This window comes from Hippopotamus amphibius, chromosome 1, assembly GCF_030028045.1.
Source record: "Hippopotamus amphibius kiboko isolate mHipAmp2 chromosome 1, mHipAmp2.hap2, whole genome shotgun sequence".
Lineage (NCBI taxonomy): Eukaryota > Metazoa > Chordata > Mammalia > Artiodactyla > Hippopotamidae > Hippopotamus > Hippopotamus amphibius.
In genome coordinates this window covers 30102988-30119901 of record NC_080186.1, presented here as the reverse complement: position 1 = coordinate 30119901, position 16914 = coordinate 30102988, and the positions used below count along the sequence as shown (strand labels likewise).

At 50.3% G+C, this 16914-nt stretch overlaps 1 protein-coding gene across 2 annotated transcripts in view; it reads left to right on the top strand.

The window, feature by feature from the left end:
- Window positions 1-5893: 5893 nt before the first annotated feature.
- EPHA10 (EPH receptor A10) overlaps window positions 5894-16914 on the top strand; it is a 39664-nt gene continuing 28643 nt past the window's right edge. For both annotated transcript variants that reach the window (XM_057745292.1, XM_057745303.1), the window contains exons 1-4: window positions 5894-5999; window positions 8259-8323; window positions 9019-9697; window positions 16313-16468. In XM_057745292.1, the coding sequence (XP_057601275.1) occupies window positions 5894-5999; window positions 8259-8323; window positions 9019-9697; window positions 16313-16468 (1006 nt within the window). The remainder of the gene's footprint in view (window positions 6000-8258; window positions 8324-9018; window positions 9698-16312; window positions 16469-16914) is intronic.

Below are 16914 nucleotides of genomic sequence, written 5' to 3'. Positions count from 1 at the left end.
CCATATGTCTATCCCTCTCTTCTCTATATTTTTCATTCTTTTCTTTCTCTGCATACTTCAGTATGGCAGTATGGGTATTATATACTGATCTGTCTTCCAGCTCCTTGATCCAAAACTGAGCTGTGTCTAATCTGATGTTAAGTCCATTTATTGTTGTTGTTATTTTTTAATATTAATTGTAGCCAAACTGGATATTTTATCCACTCAGATTGGCTTTATTTTATTTTATTTTCTAAATTTATTTATTTATTTACTTTGTTTATTGGCTGCGTTGGGTCCTCATTGCTGCACACAGGCTTTCTCTAGTTGCAGAGAGCGGGGGCTACTCTTCATTGTGGTTCGCGGGCTCCTCACTGCAGTGGCTTCTCTTGTTGTGGAGCACTGGCTCTAGGTGCGTGGGCTTCAGTAGTTGTGGCACATGGGCCCAATAGTTGTGGCTCATGGGTTTAGTTGCTCTGAGGCATGTGGGATCTTCCCGGCGCAAAGCTGGAATCTGGGTCCCCTGCATTGGCAGGCGGATTCTTAACCACTGTGCCACCTAGCAAGTCCCTGTTGTTTTTATGTTTAATTCATTCTTGTACTTTTCAGTTTTAGGATTACAATGCATTCCTTTGTAGAATATCCAGCTTTGGAGATTACCTAGCCCTCTACCACAATCCAAATGCAAAATCTTGCTGTTCTACACAGATCTACCCCCATTCCGTTGCATGAACTGAACAAACAAAACCCCCAAACCAAAAAAATCTCATTTTTGTTTAAGCCAGTTTTAGTTGGGTTTCCAATTACATACAACTGAAAATTATTAACTGAAAGTGTTCAGATATCTCTCTTTGTGATGCCAAGGTAGTTGCAGCAGCTTCAGATGTCAACTGCAGACATGATTTAGAGAAGTGGGATATTTCCTGTCATGCATCTCTTTTTATTGGGAGGGAAGACCCTCTCTGGAATCCCTAATCAGAAGACCTGGGTTGTATCACATGTCCATGCCTAAGCTAGCCTGACACATGGAATGGGATGAAAATGATTAGCCAATAACAATTTTTATTCATCCTTGAATTTGGTGAGAGGGTCATCTTCTCTGAGCAAAGGATGACAGTAGATGAACATCCAAACAAAACTGGGGCTCTCTCAGCAATTAAAAATATGAGAGGAGCAAGGTCTTGGGTAGGTAATCAATTCTTTTTACCTCACTAACAGATATATTTATTTTCTTTAAAGAGATGTGTGTGTGTGTGTGTGTGTGTGCACACGTGTGTGTATAGAAAATATCAGGGAGGGTACATATCAATATGTTAGTATGGTTTAAATTTTGAAATGGGGCTATATGGGATGGAATGAATGGATATTTTCACCTTTTGCTTATAACATTTTTATTAGTTTATGTTACTTTGGTCATTTAAATTTAAAAGGATGAAAATTCCCTGGCTTTCCAGTGGTTAGGACTTGGTGCTTTCACTGCCAGAGGCCCCAGTTTAGTCCCTGGTCAGGGAACTAAGATCCCACAAGCCACGCGGTGCAGCCAAAAAAAATAATTAATTAATCAATCAATTAATTAATCAATTAATTTAAAAGGACTGCTTCGATCTTAAAATGGGCTGCTCAGAAATAGAACTAGGATTTAAACAAAAAAATACATAGTCAGAAGCATATGCTGATGGTTCCCATTCCTGTCTCTGACCCCTAGTATCGTCACTCAGGTGCTAGAGGCAGGTTTATCCTTACTGGGGATTTGGAGGCACAAGGGTCTCGGAGCCTGATGCCATCAAATATTTAAACCATCCAACTCCCATCTCTGACACTCTCAAAGCAGCCCCCACATCACAAATTGGCTTCCTGTGCATATTTTCCTACAGGGGAAGAATGTGCTGGACATGGCAATGTGAGCCTTCTGGCCCCCTTGGCAGTTCCGTTTCTCATCATATATTAATACACTGGTGCTTTGGCTCAGATAGCAGGCTGAGAGCTGAGTTAGTATGATCTAACCCCCCCCCCCCCCCACCGCCAATATATAGGCTCTCTCTTAGTGCTGTTAAAGTCAAGTTTAGGAGCTTGGACCATGATGAGTTCACAAAGGTAAATGTCACCTCTGAGGCCACTTGGCAGCTGACTAGCCCCAGCCTGCCCTGATGACACTCCTGTCTCTTCAAGCACATTTCCTTCTGGCTCCTGTGCTTTCTAGCCACATTCATCTCAGCCAGCTGTCTCTTTCTTTATCCTTCATTCTGTCTTTTCCTCTATGTCTCTCTAACTCTATCTCTTTCTCTTCCTACCTCACCACCTAACCTTCCTTTATCCTTTCCTTTTTTCTTTCTGTTTTTCACCTTAAATAACCATGGACTTGAATAATAAAATATACAAGAAATATGTGCCAAGAACTGTGCTAGGCCATACATATAAATATATTTTGACCTCACAATACTGAAGAGTATTTTTATCCCTACTTTACAGAGGGGAAAGTAGAGGCTCATAAAAGCTAAGCACTTTTGTTTGATAATTTAAAGTTTTACTGCTTAATTTTCAAAGTAAATAAATTTAATGTTTTATATTTCCTTTACCTTAGACAATAAAATTTAAACATTATTTTTGCCTGAGAGTCTATTGCCCTAGAAAAAAAAAATCACCTTTGGTATGTTTATTTCTTTCTTAGGCTGGAGAGTGGGAGATGGAATAGAAGAGGAAAGAGACAAATTGGAGATGTTTCTTTGAGTCATAGGTGCTTTTTGAGAGCAGGGCTTGGCCCTGATTTCTCTGGAGCAATCTTACTCTTCTTCATGAAGGAGATGACCTTCTCTGTCCAGCCAGGACAAATGTACTTTCTGCATCTATGCAAAAGAAAAGGATTAAATTTTCAGCCCCTAGATGTGTAACTTTGAATAACTTCGAGATAGAGGTTGCAGTAAAATTTGATCTGCTGCTTGGAAGATCACGTATCTCTCTTTTGATGTTGAATTAAACTTCTCAGCTCCAACAGGTGTTCCCTAAGCATCCTGGAGGTAGTGAAGTAAAAGTAGAGAGAAGCATCCCTGCCATCATTATCTCATAAGGGTTTGAGAGGAGTAGAAGAAAAAGTTGGAGATTCCGGATGGGTTCCAGGTCCCTCCACTCTTATTCCAGGGAGTAAGGCTGATTGTCTCCTGGAGCCTCGAATATTTAGATCTTGGTTATAGGCTGGAGGGGCAGGCAGAGAGACCTGGGCTGAGAATCAGAGCGCAACAGCAGAGAAGTCCCAGGTCCAGTTGAAAATGGAGGGTCCAGACCCTGGTAGGTTCAGCACCACGGACAGAAACAAGACTTCCGCTGGCCCTCAGGCTCATAATTAAGCACCCCGGCCAGAACCCCCTGCGGCCCTCTGCCCCACCCCCAGCCCCTCGCGCTTGCTATTCCATGGCGGGATATAACCTGGTCCCAGGTTGACTGGCCCCTAGCATTTAAAGTTCGCAATAAACCACAGTTTAGTTTCCATCTAAAGCCCTCCTGAATTTCTTCACTGAGGTGTCTATTCCGCAGCGTTCTGGTGCGAGTGGAGTCGCCTTGGAGCAACTCTTATTAAGATCCGGCTGATCTGCATATATCCGCGTACACTGGGGCTTCTCCGTTCTGCTTTTATTATAAATGAATTGTTCAGAAGAAGAAAGAGAAGGTTTATTCCACGGCTTCTTTTCCCTATTACTAGGGTCTCATTCTGGTGATATCCCTGAGGTGCCTGCAGGTGTGTGTGGTAGGAGAGGGTGGAAATCAGATTCCCTACAACCAGGGATTTGTTGGGGCATCCTCTGTGGTTTTCCCCAGATAATTTCCCCCATCTGTTTTGCTTCTGAATGATCCTTGTGAGGATCATAGGGAGTCTGCATTTTGTTTTAGCATATAGGGTCAGAACCTCTGGGCTGAAGTCCCTGGAGCTCAGGTAAGAAGCCATGGCTGGAGCTTTAGAGACTGCAAAGAGGATGAGACCCCGTTTTGAAGAGAGGGACGAGGAGTGGTTGAGTGAGGACTCATTTTGAAATGAAAGGAGTCCTGGGTCTCTAAGCAGCTTCTAAAAATACCATCTCCCAGCGCTGGGAGAAGGGGGAGGAGAAAATCGAGCGTGCGGAGAATAAAGATGGGAAGGAGGTGGGGGTGTAAGAGCCCTTCCTCAGGTAGATCTGGTTTCAGAGCCTCCGCTTGCATTCAAGGGCCGGCAGGACGCCACATCTCCTTCTGCTTCCTCAGCGAGCTTCAGTCTTCAGCGGTCTCTGAGCCTCAGGCCCTCCTGATGACCTTTCTTTCTACGGGCAAAGGAGCCCAATTCCTCCCAGCCACTCTTCCTATTGCTGCTGTCCAGCAACTATGTTTGTGAGCAAGCATGTGTGCCTGTACACATACCACACATATACACAGAAGTGACACAAAAGTGGCTTGTAAGTGACCAGTGTAAATGACCAGAAGTTTTCATTCTACCTGGTGCTTAGAGAGGTATGGATTGTGGCAGAGACAGGGTGATTCACCCAGGTATCCTCAGCACAGAGCATGGCACTCAATAAGTGTTGGCTGAAGGGGTGTGGAATACATATATACAAAATGCACAGACATCCAGGCCATGCAGGACTCACATTCATTCTCAAGGCTTCTCCAGCTAATATAGCCTCCAGAGGAGAGGGGTTGTGTCCCCCAAGAAAAGAGCTCTGAAAAGCCAAAGGTGGGTGGAGCTTTCTCCGCTCAATTTCAGTCCAGATGGTGGCGCTCAATAGCCGCCTCCCTCATCCTGGAGGGCCCCAGCCCTTCCCACCATCAACGCCTTAAACCCTCAGCTAGCACATAAATGACCTTCACTAGATAGAGGTCGTGTTCCACGTTTCCCTCCGGCTTCTTCAGCGCTGGGTGAACTCTGCGGGGATTGCTCCTCCTCTCGCGCTGATGCCTGGGAGTCCGGCCGCTGCGCTCCTCGCCAGCCCCCTGGGGTGGGCGGAGAGGGATTATAAAGGGGGGAACTCCAAGCTCTGAGCAGACTGGGGAAAGGGGTGGTTGTAGAGAGGGCTGCCTGTGTCCTGGCAGCTGGAGCAAGAACCTGAGGAACCAATCATTCATGCAAAATCTATCACCGCCCATCCTGGTGTCCACATGGTTTCCCAGCCTCGGAAGAGCTGCTGGTAGGGTGGAACTCTGTCTTCCACTTTCCTCTTCTTTCTCGAGTAGCTCTCGGGGTCGGGCTTGGCCTCTTCCTCCAGCCGCTGTGTGTGTGTGTGTGTGTGTGTGTGTGTGAGAGAGAGAGAGAGAGAGAGAGAGAGAGAGAGAGAGAGAGAGAGAGTGTGACGAGGGATGGGAGAAAGGGGGCGGGGTGGAGCCACGAGATACCAGGACCCGCAGACACAGGAAGAAGCCAAGGGCTGGGAGGCAGAGGAGCTTCCCAGAGCTTGGGGTCAGGTCACCAGGCTTCAAAACCTCCTGCAAGTCCTGGGTACAAGGGGTCTTCCAGGTTAGCTCAGAGGCTGCAAGTGTCGTTGCCTTCCCGAGGTTCGCTCCTCCTTAAGCCACGCCCACATCGTCTACTTCTCAGGGATGAGAGGCTAAGGTTCAGCGCTCTGGGCCACCAACGCCAGCTCATCCCCTTCCCCATGAGCCCAACCGGCTCTCAGCGCTGCCCCACCCCCCACGGTTTGGAGACTGGCGGGACCCCTTCCTGCCCCCGCTCCAATTTGCTGTTCCGCCCCAGGCCAATGAAACTCCACCCCTCCACCTTCTGCTGGTGGGGATTGGTGGACTTCCCGCGGCCGTGCGTAGTGATTGGTCCCCATGGATGATGGTCACCGGCGAGATCCCGCCCCCAGCCAGCGCTGGGGTCTGGGGGCACTGCTCAGCGATGCTGGGGCTGGCGCGGCTTGAGCCGCCGCCGCACTGACAGCTTGGTCTGCGGACCATGGAGACCGGCGCCGGCCCACATCCGCTGCGCCTGTTCGTCTGCCTAATGCCGCTCTGTCTCGCCTTGCTTTTGGGACCAGGGAGACCCGGGACCGCCGAGGAAGGTGAGGAGACTGGTGGCTGTTCTTGGAGACTGGGAGGCCAAAAGATAGGAGGCTGGAGAACTGGGGTGCCGGGGGAAGGAGTCGTATGGAGAGACTGGAGTCTGTATTGGGGTTTGAAGCAAGCGGGCAGCGAGAAGCAAAGAACTGGAGAGACGGAGGAAAAGGTGGCTAAGCAACGGAGAAGAGAGGAGCATTGAGCAGCTCGGGAGCTGGAGACCTGGAGGCTGGGGAAGAAAGAGACCAGGAACCGTGAGAGCCAGAGGCGACGGTTCAGGGGCCGGTGAGACGGACAGGATGAGCAATTGGAGGTGGGAGGTGTGGGGGCAGGGAGATGCGGAGCTGAGAGGAGTATGGAGAGACGGGATGGAGCCCGAACAGCGGGGGACTAGGGGACCACTGCGTGGCGAACAGGAGGTAGAGCGCTGGTGGCGCGGCGGGGGCGGGGGGTCTGATGGCTAGAGTGGCGGGGCGAGGGGTGGGGGTGGGGGTTTGTCTGGGTCCGGGAGCTGCCCGACGTGCTGACAAGGAAGCTGTCCGCAGTGCTGAATTTAGAGCGTAGACTAACCAGCGCGATCTGAGTTGCCGGGTTTGGGGTTGTCCGCTGTGCCAGAGCCCGCGTCTTGCCTCTGATTCTAGATTTGGAGGAGCTGTACACTCAGTTGAATCCAGAGGCATAATATCCAGGTGCAGAATTCGGAGGAGCTGGAATCTGAGGCTTTGGTCTCGGGGTTGGTTGGGACGCTGGATCTCTGATGCTTTCCAATATGCAATTCCGATGTGCTGTCAGTTATACTGAAATCGGGAAGCTGTCAGCGGTCCTGCCCATTGTCGCTGACGCCTCTGGGGCCAACCCTCTTAAAGGCCTCACCTTGGAGCCCCACCCCCTTGCTTAAGCTCCAGATGAGTAACCTTCCAAGATTTGGGGATGGCCTGGGCTCTTGTCTCTGAGCTGCTGCTGTGCTGTCCCAACCTGTGCTTCTCTGGGACCGATACTGGAAGCAGAATTCAGGCTGTTGGTCAGATGCCTCCTGGAGGAAGAAAGTGACTTCAAGCCTCTCTGGCATAGGAGGCGCCATGGCTTTATATATTAAAGGAACCCTGACAGTCTTCCAAAAGGCAGTGGTGGTGACAGCCCCTGGAAAAGCGGCTGGCTGAGGAGATGAGAGATTTTTATCTCTCTTGCTGCTGGCAGGGTCTCTCTACTTCGTTTTCTCCAGAGGACTTGGGAGTCAAACTATAAATGTTCAAGCCTTCTCCATCCCTGGTGACCCCAGACCTCAAAAGAACACCTGAGCATAAGCGAATTCAGGGATGTATACAGGAATCCCTTGACATGGTCACTTTCTACACTCAGTTATAATTTAGGGAAACTGGGAAGGCGGTGGCATCACTGATCCCTCATTTTAAAGCCAGGCTTAGAGTACTTGTCTTGGATTCTGTGCCAGGCTAAATAATGACTCCCCAAACATTTCCATATCCTAATCCCCAGAACCCGAAATGTTATCACAAATGGCAATAGACTTTGAACATGTGGTTAAGGATCTTGAGTTGGAGAGATTACCCTGTATTATATGGGTGGGCCAGTTGTAATCACAATGGTCCTTATAAGAGGGACACAGGAGGAGTCAGAGTCAGAGGAGAAGGCAATGTGATAACAGAAGCAGAGATTGGAATGCTGTGTTTTGAAGATGGAGGAGGGGGCCACAAGCCAAGGAACCCAGGTGGCCACTAGAAGCTGAAGGAGGCAAGGAAATGTACTTTCCCCAGTGAGCCTCCAGAAGGTGCCAGTCTTGCTGACATCTTGACTTTAGACCAGTGAAACCAATTTTCAACTTCTGACCTCCAGAAATGTAAAAGAATAAAGTTTTATTGTTTTAAGGCACTAAGTTTGTGGTAATTTGTCACAGCAGCTATAGGAAACTAATACAGGCTTCCTCCCTCATCATTGTGGCTACCTTTCTTTAGGCTAGAGGTACTCACACCTCTTCTTGGGGAGGTATGGAGTGGAAAAACCTTGTCTATGTCCTTCACCACATTATCTGTTTCCTCAGCAAGGTTTTTTTTTTTTTTTGCCACTCCACAAGGCTTAGTTCCCCAGCCAGGAATTGAACCCGGGCCCTCGGCAGTGAAAGCACAGAGTCCTAACCACTGGACTGCTAGGGAATTCCCTCAGTTAGCAAGTTTAAAGTGAATTCACCAAAGGATCTCACCCTCCTGAACTTCTGGCTTTCTGACATTTCTGTTCTCCCATCTCTCTAGTCATCCTCCTGGATTCCAAGGCTTCCCAGGCTGAGCTTGGCTGGACTGCACTGCCGAGTAATGGGGTAAGTGTAAACCTTTCCTTCCCTGTCCCAAGGATCCTCTGGTGGTCCAGGACTCAGTCCCTCAATCTCCCCATGATTACATCAGATCAAAATGCTCCTCAAAGCATGTGGTCTCCAGCAGCCCCAGCTTCAAGCCAGTGTGGCCTATTAGAAAACGTTGAGTCCAGTCAGACCAAAAAAAAAAAAAAAAAAATTGAGAAGAGAACTGGCTGTGTCTAGGAACAGAAACGTGGCATGTTGATGGAGCCAATGCCTGACAGTGCCTTGCACCCAATAGATCCTCCAAGAAGTGTTTTTGATTGACGGATTGACAGAACAAGTAAGACTTGGAATCCTTACAGAGGCTCGGAAACTTGGGGTAGTGGTGGGGAGATGTGATGGTGTGACAGCAGCTTGGTGTTGTGGAAAGGCACTGGCTGGAGAGCCAGGAGACTCCTTTCCTAGCTCTGCTACTAACTCGACATGTATATCTACTTAAGTCTCTTTGGAGCCTCAGTTTCCCCATCAATTGGACTCTGTCTCCAACGTTTCTCCCAGCTCGGCGTCTTATAATTTCAGGGGTGTGTATGGGGAAGGAGGGGAGAAGAGAATGCAAAATGCTGGGGAAAGGGGTTTCAGCCCGAGTCACCGCCAGGGCTCGACCTCTTGGGGGCGCCTTGGCTCTGAGCTGCCCACATCTTTGTTCTCCTCCCCAGTGGGAGGAGATCAGCGGCGTGGACGAGCACGACCGTCCCATCCGCACCTACCAGGTGTGCAACGTACTGGAGCCCAACCAGGACAACTGGTTGCAGACTGGCTGGATCAGCCGCGGCCGCGGGCAGCGCATTTTCGTGGAGCTGCAGTTCACACTGCGCGACTGCAGCAGCATCCCTGGAGCCTCGGGCACCTGCAAGGAGACTTTCAACGTCTACTACCTGGAAACCGAGGCCGACCTGGGCCGCGGGCGTCCCCGCCCAGGCGGCAGCCGGCCTCGCAAGATCGACACGATAGCGGCGGACGAGAGCTTCACTCAGGGCGACCTGGGTGAGCGCAAGATGAAGCTGAACACAGAGGTGCGCGAGATCGGTCCGCTCAGCCGGCGGGGTTTCCACCTGGCCTTCCAGGACGTGGGCGCATGCGTTGCGCTGGTCTCTGTGCGCGTCTACTACAAGCAGTGCCGCGCCACGGTGCGGGGTCTGGCGGCGTTCCCAGCCACCGCAGCCGAGAGCGCCTTCTCCACGCTGGTGGAGGTGACCGGAACGTGCGTGGCGCACTCGGAAGGGGAGCCCAGCAGCCCCCCGCGCATGCACTGCGGTGCCGATGGCGAGTGGCTGGTGCCCGTGGGCCGCTGCAGCTGCAGTGCGGGATTCCAGGAACGTGGTGACATCTGTGAAGGTATCCAGCGCACTGGGGGGTGTGGTGTGGGAGTGTAGCGCGCAGGTGGCAGTTGGGAGAGAGTGTGTCCTAGATGAAAGAGGCAGGATGGGGAGTGGCGAAGCCATGGGATGTGGAGCTGAATTTTTGTGGTGCTTCCAGTGGGTCCAGCCAGCACCAGTGAGTGAAGTTAATGGGAGGTGAATTTGACTCCATAGAAGGGGGCACGAGGGACCTATATTTCAGGCACCATGATAAGCACCTCGCACAGGCCTTCTCATTTATTTACAGCAATAAAACATCATTATCCATATTTTGCAGATGAGGAAACAGAGGCTCAGAGAGATTAACATCTCACTTGCAGTTAGTAAGTGGGGAACTGGATTTGAATCCAGATTTGCCCAACTCTCAAGTTCTTTCTACTACACCATGCTGCCTCCCCTATGCACAAGGCAGAACGCTACAGTAGCCCAACTCTGTTAACTAGAGGCTGGTGGGGTTGGTTACATTATAGGGAATGAGCTCCCTGTCACAGACGATATGCAGGTCAGTGGCTGGCAGGGGGATTCTTGAGCTGGAAAGAGAGATTGGGAGATTGCACTAGATGACTACGAAGATCCCACCCAACCCTCTGAACTAGAATCACTGTGCCCCCTGGGGGAAAGTCTCCATGTTGGGGGTTCTGTTGGACACTCTGGTCATGGGGGCACCAGGAATGGATCTTTCCTTCTCTCCCCTATCTGTAGCTCTGAGGACTGAGGGTAAGAATTGGGTGTGGATGTGTGCACTTAATGGAGAAAGATCAAATGATGATTTTTCTAAGCCAGGTCCTTTTCTGGGTGCCAGGGCAACTGAAATGAATCAGGTATAATCTCAACTCTTGAGAAACTCAGTCTAGATGGAAAGATGTAAAAATTAAAAAATCACAACAGGGTGATATATGATCTAAAAGAGAGATTGATACAGTGGTGGGAAGACAGCGGGGGCAGTGACTAAACTTGCTCTCATTCCTTTGTTCAGTCATCTATTCAACATGAATTGAGAACACACCACCTGCATTTATTGAGGGTTTATGATACGTATATAGATGAAAGTCACCATCTCCTCCCTGGGAGAACTTGTGGTTCAGTAAGAAACTTGGAGACATAAACTTCCCTGAGCGCTCCAGGGAAGGTTGGGATCCCCCTCTATGCTCTCCAAACCTCTATTTCTGCACTTACCCCATGGTCTGCAGTGACCTCCTTATGTGTGTTTCCACTACTGGACTAGGAACTTCTTGAGCTCAGGCAATGGGTTGTGTTAGTCTCAGCAGCTCCAGTGTCCATAACAGAACATATGGCTGGTGCCCAATGGAAATGTATTGGATGAATGAGCAGTTAGCACAGAGTGTGATATATACCAACAGAGAGCTGAGGAAGCCTGGAGACAGGAGAACCCAGTTCTAAGGGTGGAGAGAGATGTTGAGAAGGCCTTTCTTCCAGGCAGCCGAGAGCATTCTGAGATAAGAGATTGTGTGCAGAAGCATGGAGGTAGGAGAGAATGTAGCATGCTTGGGGCTTAGCAAGTCAGCATGGCTAGAGCAGAGGGCATTTGGGGGCGTGAGGGGTGATGGGGCTGGAGAGGGGCAGCGGTGAATCATGAAGGGCCTTGAACATTGGGATAAAGAGCTTAGACTTTATGCTTTAGACCATTAGGGAGTATTTCAAGCAGAGATCCAACATATTCAACTTCGTATTTTCAGAAGATCATTCAAGCTGCAGTTACAAAAAAAAAAAAAAAAGGATTGGAGAAGCAAGAATTAGAGGAAGGAAGATGATGCAATGGTCCAGGAGAAAGAACACAAGGTCTGAACTAAGGCAGTAGCAGAGATCATTGAGAGAGAAGGATGGATGTGTTTATGAGATAGGCTCCAAAGCACTTGGTGACCATGTGATTTGGAAGGAGAAATGAGTCCTTCTTGACTTGTCTGCACCTGGAGGATTGAATGGATACAGGGTCATTCACTGGGGTAGAGACACAGGGTATGAATGGACATATATAATTGATAGTGTCCATGATGCATTCAAGTGGAGATGGCTAGAAAGTGGGTCTGGAGCTCAGCAACAGAGATAGATGCTACTTGAACCTACAGGTGTGGCTGGGACAGACCAGGGAGAATGTGTGGGGTAAGAAGCAAGAGGGCCGATGATGAAGTCTCACAGAATAGCAATACGTAAGGGGAAGCAGAAGAAACGGAGGCCATAAAAGAGACTGCAAGGCAGTGATCAGAGGCTGGAGGAGAGTGTGATTTCATGGCAGCCAAGCATGTTGGAGGCATCCAGGAGGGAATGGCCTGCAATGTTGGTGAGCAGTCAGATAAGGTGAGGAATGGCCAGTGTCTGCCTGGTGGCCCTGGTGAGAGCAGTGTCAGCTGAGGGATGGGAGAGAGCAACCAGCTGCTGTGGGCTGAAGGATGAAGGGAGCTGAGGAGCTAGATTCAGGGAATGTAAACATTCTCCGGAGGCTGGGTTTGAAAGGGGAGGAGAGGGCATGGCGTCTTGGGGAGGACACTGGGTGGAGAGAGGATTTTTACTGTAGATGGGAGGCTTGTTTACACGTGAGGGAGGAGCCAGTGAGGTACCGAGCAGCAGGGGGGGTGGGAGCAGTAGGCCACGGGGGAAGGAGTCTTTTATTACTGATGTGGCTCAGAATTGCTGACGCACGCTGCTAGCAAAACACAGGCCATGTTTTAGTCTGTTTTATTGTTTTTAAATACTCTACAGACAGTGCCCTACAGTGCACACTCTAAATGGACTGCTTTTACAGCTCCACTCCCTGTACTGTCACCAGGAAGAGCTAGTAGAGAAGGGGATGACCAACTGATGGCCTCTCTTCCCTCTGTGAGGTAGGAGGAGGGCATCTGTACCAGTGGACAGTGGGATCCTGGTCTGCCTTATTCATCGCTGTAGCTCCAGAGCCCAGAACAGCACCTGATTCATAGTTGATGCTAAAAAATTGTTGAATGAATGGATCAGGGGCTGGAGGAGGGGGTTTGGATACACACTGTGGGCAATGAGACACACACACACACACACACATACACTCAGGAACCCAAACCCACTTCTGATTTTGGCTGAGACCAGACAAAGGCCATTTGTAATGGCATCAACTCTGCCTTGGGGAGTAGTGAGGTGGGGAGGATGCCAGGGAAAGCTTCACAAGGGAGGTATTATTTTGAATTAGGATCTGGAGAAACAGGAATTTGCCAGGAGAGACGGGGTGTAAGATTATAGGACAAGATCCACAGGTGTGAAAGGAAGAGTGGCATGGGTGGGGTGGTTGGCATTGGGGAGCTGTTGGAGGGTTTTAAGAAGGGAAGTGAAATGGTCAGATTTGTATTTAGAAAGGGAAGGCTTTGCAAATGTCTTCTGCAGCTATTACAGAGCCCTTGCTAAAGGCAGACAGATGTGGAGGCTTCTCTCTTTAGCGACTGTGACTCTCGTTCCTTCTCTCCCAGCCACCAGAGGAATTATTGAAAGACTTGGGGTTTCCCTTAGGGGAAAAATCAGAGTGAACAACTCATGTCTTCAAAGCTCTGTAGGACTGACCCGGAGCAGAGGCACCCAAGCAGACATGCTAAGGCTCTACAGGGCACATCAAGCCCCTGCGATGGGGTGGCATGAGGGGGGTTACAGGCAGGGAGGCCGATCTGGGCTCAACATAAAGGACGCACTTTCTAACTGCCAGCATTGTTCAGCAGAGGCAGCCTCAGAAGGAGGTGGGCTCCCCATTACCAAGTATCTGAGCAAAGACTGTGGTTACTGCTAGGAAAGCTGCTGGAGGATGGGCCAGTGGGAGTTGACCTAGAGGACCCCTGAACTTCTGACTCTGACCTTAGGGAAGGGAGGGAGGGAGGGGCCGGGAGTCAGGAGTCACTTCCTGAGTCTGCCCCTCAATACAACCTCTTTTAAGCAGTCTCTCCAAGTATAGATAAGCAATGCTGTCTCTGATGGCACCCATCTCTGGGACCCCAGATGCCCACATATACATGGAGGCCCTGCAAACAGATCCCTCTCTTATTTCACAATGAAGGTGGGCAGGCCATGTTTATTTTTGACATTTGACTGATGGTTTCTTGAGGCCAGAGAGGCACAGGAAGTGGCGGAGCCAACACTGGAACCCAGGCCTCTTGAGTCCCAGCCCGGGGTGTCCTTGCCCACCAGACCATGTTAGTGAGCCCCGTGCTTGGTTCTGAAGGCAGAGACTTCCAAAGCCTCCCGGGCTTCGGAGGCCCTGCCCAAAGCTGCCCAAAACCCAGGGCTCTAGGAAAGATGGGTGCCTCCCCCACCCCTCCCCCCAAAAAACCCAACAACAAACCCCTAAGCCTTCTAGATAACAGGCACCCTCAGCCCTCTGCCCTCTTCTCCCAGACAGGCTGAAATTTCTTCCCAAAGGCTAGTCTGCATCCCTTCTGCTGTACTATGTCTTCTTGGGGCTGAGAGCAGCCAGACTTCCACAAGCAGCTAAAGCAGAGGAGAAGGACAGGGAAGTCCTGGCGGGGGCAGGGAACCAGGTGAGGCCCGCCCAAGCTCTGAGAGGAGGGCCAGGAGCCATTGCTTCCCTCCCTGGCCCAGCTGGTGAGAAAATTTTTTAAAGTGGGTGTTTAGCTGTTTCCACTTCAGGCTTGAGTTGGAGGAAGAGTAATTACCACCATTACTGTGTAAGTGTTGTCTGTACTGGGCTAAGCAGTTTGCATGTTTTATCTCAACCCTTCAACCACCTTTTTTTTTTTTTTAGCTCTTTATTGGAATATATTTGCTTTACACTCTTGTACCAGTTTTTGAGGTACACCAAAGTGAATCTGCTGTATTTACACATATATCCCCATATCGCCTCCCTCCCGCGACTCCCTCCCTCCCTCCCTGTCCTGACCCTCTAAGGCATCTCCCATCATCAAGTTGATCTCCTTTTGTTATACAGCAACTTCCCACTAGCTATTTTACAGTTGGTAGTGTAAATATGTCTATGCTACTCTCTCACTGCGTCCCAGCTTCCCCTTCGCCCCCCACCCCAGCCCCGTATCCTCAAGTCCATTCTCTACTTCTGTATCTCCACTCTTGCCTGTCACTGGGTTCATCAGTACCATTTCTTCAGATTCCATATATATGTGTTAGCATACAGTATTTGTTTTTCTCTTTCTGGCTTACTTCACTCTGTATGACAGACTCTAGGTCTATCCACCTCATTACATATTGTTCAATTGCATTCCTTTTTATGGCTGAGTAATATTCCATTGTATATATATGCCACATCTTTATCCATTAATCTGTTGATGGGCATTTAGGTTGCTTCCATGTCCTGGCTATTGTAAATAGTGCTGCAATGAACATTATGCAACTTGTTTCTTTTTGGATCATGGTTTTCTCTGGGTATATGCCCAATAGTGGGACTACTGGGTTATATGGTAGTTCCATTTTTAGTTTTTTAAGGAACCTCCAAACTGTTTTCCATAGTGGCTGTACCAGCTTACATTTGCACCAACAGTGCAGGAGAGTTCCCTTTTTTCCACAGCCTCTCCAACATTTATTGTTTCTAGATTTTGTGATGATGGCCATTCTGACCAGTGTGAGGTGATACCTCACTGTGGCTTTGACTTGCATTTCTCTAATAATTAGTGATGTTGAGCATCTTGTCATGTGTTTGTTGGCCATCTGTATGTCTTCTTTGGAGAAATGTCTATTTAGGTCTTCTGACCATTTGTGGATTATAACCACCTTTCTGAGATAGGTATTCTATACAAGGCTCAGAGAGGTCAACCAGCTTGCCCAAGGGCACACAGCAAATAAGTGGTTCGACTCAGCTGCAAACCCAGGTTGTTCAGATATAAAAGCCTTTGCTCTTAACCACTGACTTCTGGGGGAGGTGAGGGAAATGACAGAAGCAAAGTAACGAGGAGACGCCAAGGCTAGAACCAGCGAACTTTCACTGTCCCTCTTCTCTCTCCACCGGGCTGGCTCCACTTTCAAATGGGAACCAAATGCATCAGTGGAGGATTTATGATGCATTCACCCCCAAATAGTGGAGGTGGGAGGATGAGCTCTGACAAGCGTGTGTGTGTGAGAGACTGTTTGTCTCTGTAACCGGGAGTGTGTGGGTGTCTGTCCTTGAGTAGCTGTGGAACACCCCTTGGAGGCCTCTCTCTTCTATCCTCACATCACAACCGGAGAGTCTGGCTCCTTTTCTTCCCGTGGGTGTTAGGGCAGTGTGGTGTGGGCTCCGAAACCAGTCCGCCGCAGTTGGAATCCCTCTATTTACTAGCTGTGGGACACTGGGCAAGTTACTTAACCTCTCTGAGCCTTAGTTCCCTCATTTAAAAAATGAGGATAAGGTAGATACCTCGCAGGTTATGAACATTTAATGAATTACTAAAAGAGAAATACGCCAGTGCTTGCACGTTAAGCGCTTACTAAGGGCTAGGTAATACTGCGTTGTTCAGTCACCAGCTGTTACCCCAGGGCGGGTGCTGGAGTTGCAGCTGAAGACCACCCCCCTTTCCCATCACAATTTGAGGAGATAAGCCCCACCCCAATGGGGGCAGTCAGGAAAGTGGGGGGAATCTGTGGCCGAGCTCCCTCCTCACGCAGCTCCTCCCCGCAGCCTGTCCCCCAGGGTTTTACAAGGTGTCCCCGCGGCGGCCCCTCTGCTCGCCGTGCCCGGAGCACAGCCGGGCCCTGGAAAACGCGTCCACATTCTGCGTGTGCCAGGACAGCTACGCGCGCTCGCCCACCGACCCGCCCTCGGCGTCCTGCACCCGTGAGTCGCCCTCCTGAATGCCTTCCGGAGGGTGGGTGGGTGGGTGGGTGGCGCGCGGTCCACAGAGGCGTAATCGAGGCGTTCCGAGGGCAGGGACTCCACCCTCGGGATCGCCAGGGCGCCCGTGAGGGCCAGCGACCCAGACGGCAGAGCGGAGGGAGGGGAGCCTGGGGTGGTGATGGGGCCGGGGCCTGGGGTTGGAAGAACCAGGACAACAGAGACAGTCCAGACGGAGGGATGACGTTAGGCTTGCTGGGGGGATCGCCGTGTGGGCCGCCCCCAAGCACCCCTGCCCTCACCTCTCCTAACTCTCCGGCCAGGAGGGGGACTCCCGCCCCTCACACTCTGCTGGGTCCCCAGAGCCCCAACCTCACCCCCTCACTAACGTCCTCCCACGCATCACCGACCTCGCCCGGCTCCCACATCCAGCCCCCACTGCCCCCACG